Raw genomic sequence first — 3,878 nt, 5'->3', positions numbered from 1 at the left:
TGTGTGTGTGTGTGTGTGTGTGTGTGTGTGTGTGTGTGTGTGTGTGTGTATATATATACATACATACCCCTAGGACCCGCTCCCTATGTAGATATTGCAAAAAAGATTCAAAATCTCCATGAGATTGTTCTGCATAAATAAAGTTTGAATAAAATAACTACGAAGGGCTAATTCTAAGCTAACGAAAATGCAACGATTCTTAGTTTCAGATGGTTGTACGCTAATGAAAACATAGTTGTGAATATTATATTCCATTTCTGCTAATTCATCCCCCAAAATCCTTTACTCTGGCTCCTTTTAAGTCTGATTTAAGTTGATACGACTCCTCTTGTCTTACAGAATGGAGCTGTGAGTCGGGAGAGCCTGGTGGTGTGAAACCAACCATGACGTGAGCAGCCTGTCCAGTAATGCAGCTCTGGACCAGTTCAAAGTTAAAGACTGTAAATATTAGTCACACTGCTAATACGCTGTGCTGATTTTTTGATTTTTTTTTTTTTATTGCATAATTTACAGTAAATTTGTTCAGAGTTGACGCTGAATGTGTATGTATACTTCTCTAAACAGTGAAGAGGTGCACAGATGAAATATTTTGTGTCTGTTCATGTATGAAACTTTGTGGCTGCCACAAGTGCCTTTTAGAGTGTACAGAATGTTACTTGTAGATGTGAAAGTCAAGTTGTTAAATGATTCTCTGTGAAGGTGTTTACATCTTGACGAGTAAGCATTTTCTGATTGGTTTAAACTTTTTTTTTTTTTTTTTTATAGTTTCACCTTATACAGGTACTGATGTAGATTTCTAGGGGTCTATAGATTCTTTTGGCTTTTTACTGAAGAAAACCTTTTTTGTTTTTATAAGAAAAAACGTTGTACATTTAAAGGAATTTGTTTTATCTTTGCATTTAGTAACCTGGTGAACCAAAGTCTTGGTTAGAATTTGTATTTTAATTCTCACATTTAATTTTTTTAATTTTTTTTTTAAGCACAATATTTCAGTTTTAACTCTCTCAGTATGTTGTACAGCCGACCAGTAATACACTCTGAAAACGCAAATGTTTACTGTGAAGTGATGAAAGCAAATTTTACAATAAAAGTCCCTATTGCCAGGCCATTGATTCCATTTCCAGAGCTTCACCACTAGATGGCCCCATCTGTCATTAAGTAGTTTCTCTGCATCTCGGGATCACAGCATTGCTGTTGGATGTGGAACTGCACAATTCTTAAGACTAAAATCAAGTTAGTTTGCTAATGAATGACTTGGACACTGAGGAAGTTCTGATTCTTCATCATTGGAAGTTCACTACTAACTTTAGCGTGTCTGTTCCTGCTGCCAGACCTTTGAAAAACATGACGCAACAATTTCAACAACAATAGTACGATGTTACACAATCTATGATCAGAAAACTGCAATAGATGCTTCTTCTGTGGAGCTTAAAATATAAAGTGATACAATCTCAGCGTAAGACATCTGTGATAAATACTTTCATTAAAACAAGTGGATTCATTGAGAAGGTTTTGTATTGCATTATATGTTTTTACTGTCTCCTACGCTGTATGTTTTATAGACTGGCCATTCAGATTGTAGTTGCTTATAGAAGAATGTCAAATGTGATTTTACACAAAATAGCATTTTAATGTTTTAGCTAGTGATGTCTTAAGAGCTACTCTGGGTGTACAACATTAGGCAGCAGGTAAGATGTGAGCGACCTAGGCTGTATCACTAGATTTCACCATTCGTTACTTAACAGGCAAGAATACTTCAGCGAATCCAAGTTGTTCAACTAACTCTGTCTTCAGAGCTCCCATGATCCTCTCTTCCAGGTGTCATGATTTCGGGCCGTTTGTGTGTCTTTCTCCATGACGACCGTCTCCTTATGTACCTCCTTCCTGCTGTCAATCAACACACACAGTTGTCCGATACTAACGGTTGGTTACAGTGTTGGAGGTTTGTGCTGATCATGTCCACATTACCACACAACGTGAGTTGCTACAGCGGTTTTCAGCCAATAGATAAAAGTATCTGTGATTGCATTAAGACTGACCTAATGTCATAACTACTCAAGCCTATGAAAACAAATGGCAGCTGTTTAAATCATGCCTGATTTTACACAATGATACCTTGATTTGGGCATCATACATAACACTTATTCCTTTAGACGGATACTAATAAATGTGATTTTTACATTAAAAAGATATTTGTTCTGCAGGTTAGAGGAAGCAGAGAGGACACACCAATTGTGTCAGTGAAACAGTATTTCATTGTATTTTTCTGGGGACACTTTGTAACCCTCTGAGAGACTCCTAATGGTCCTCAGGCCTCAATTTAGGCACCGCAGCCTGGTGCCCTTTAAGTGCAGACCTATTGAACCGCCGTCAAACAAGGCTACTGATATCATGAACCTTATTACAGTTCATAGTTTTACTCGAAGCTTAATTTCATTGGTGAGATCCATCAACTTCCTGAAAAGGAAAACAATCATTTGCCTGAGTGACTGCTCCTGCACAGTAATCTGAGGAGAAACACTGGCTTCGATTTCATCTCGAGGAGACAATGTGGAGATTTAGTGTTGCATTTCGATACAGTTTGGAGAATCACAAGAGCCATATTTTAAAAAGAAGGATCAAAATGCAGCAGAGGCTGAGATACTTTTATAGTAACTATGGGTCAAGTTCCAAAAATACTGGATCCTACATTTACACACAGTGCTGCCAACAACACTCACCCAAAATGTGTCATCTCCAAGCCTAAAGAGTTTGGGCTTGCGATATCAAATATAGCCTCATTTAAATTTAAAGTGGCATATTTAACAAACTCCCTTTCCACTTGCATACACATTTGAGTATGAAATTTATATACATTATGTTCGCAGTATTATGAAGGCAAGCAAGAATTGTGTTGTGGCCTCTTGTATAACAGGACTGCATTTAAAATGTAATCTAGACCGCCATCAGGAACCATTATCCATCCAGATGTTTTTACAGAAACAAAATAAAGAGTGTAAAACTTAGAGCTGGTTCAGTTTGTTAGAGGCTACAATTATGTAAAATAAAACGCTTTTAAAAATGACAGAGTAACAAACTGGAGACACTATTGCTACGTTACCTCAAACATCTTTGTACTACATTGTATTGTTACTCATTTGTCGACATATAGGCAGTTACCGATACTGTGAACGGCAAATATTTTCCGATATATTGGCCCACAGGATTAATAAGTATCTGGTACAGTTGAGTGACAGTGACCTTATTTTACAACGGAATATATTAGAATGTTTATGTGTATTAATACATTTCTCTGTCATTCAGTATTGTCATACCTCATGACTTTATACGTGTTTTTAAAAATCATATTTTATATGAATATACTTTCTCTTATCACCAAGAAGTGAGGGTTATTTGAGCTATTCCTCATATTTTGCAGCTCAGCTCATGCGTCTCCCCTCAGAGATTTCCAAAGAAAGAGGAAGAGATTAGTTTCACTGGCTTTATAGTGAAAGCTGTCAGCAGAATGCTTTTTTTTTATCACACCCACATCAGACACACCTGATGGAGCGGTAACGAATGGTGCTAATGTGAAGTTCCTCCACTGCTGTAGTGGAAACAGCTCAAGGTGTTAACGGACGTCTGCACCAGTGAACCACCAAGTGGGTGTTTGTCACATCCTTATCTCAGAATATCAATGTTGAATAATTCAATATTAATGTTTCCATAATCATCTCTTTCCACAATATGTCCACAAAGTAACTATTTTATGGTTTAAATTAAATTTGTAAAAAAAAAAAACATAATTATCCTATAATGAAATAATAAATAATGTGTAGATCTAAAAGCTGAAAGCTGCTGCCCCCCCCCCCCCCCCCCCCCCCCCACCCCCCCCACAC

General features: G+C 37.1%; 1 protein-coding gene across 1 annotated transcript in view; it reads left to right on the top strand.

Moving 5' to 3' along the window:
* LOC116394459 (lipolysis-stimulated lipoprotein receptor-like) overlaps window positions 1-1,104 on the top strand; it is a 7,150-nt gene extending 6,046 nt beyond the window's left edge. The window contains exon 6 of the mRNA XM_031867560.1: window positions 340-1,104. Coding sequence (XP_031723420.1) covers window positions 340-375 — 36 coding nt within the window. The 3' untranslated portion in view covers window positions 376-1,104. The remainder of the gene's footprint in view (window positions 1-339) is intronic.
* Window positions 1,105-3,878: the final 2,774 nt, after the last annotated feature.

This window comes from Anarrhichthys ocellatus, unplaced genomic scaffold (assembly GCF_004355925.1).
Source record: "Anarrhichthys ocellatus isolate YVR2014 unplaced genomic scaffold, GSC_Weel_1.0 scaffold39, whole genome shotgun sequence".
Classification (NCBI taxonomy): Eukaryota; Metazoa; Chordata; class Actinopteri; order Perciformes; family Anarhichadidae; genus Anarrhichthys; species Anarrhichthys ocellatus.
This window is presented reverse-complemented; position numbering and strand designations above follow the sequence as displayed.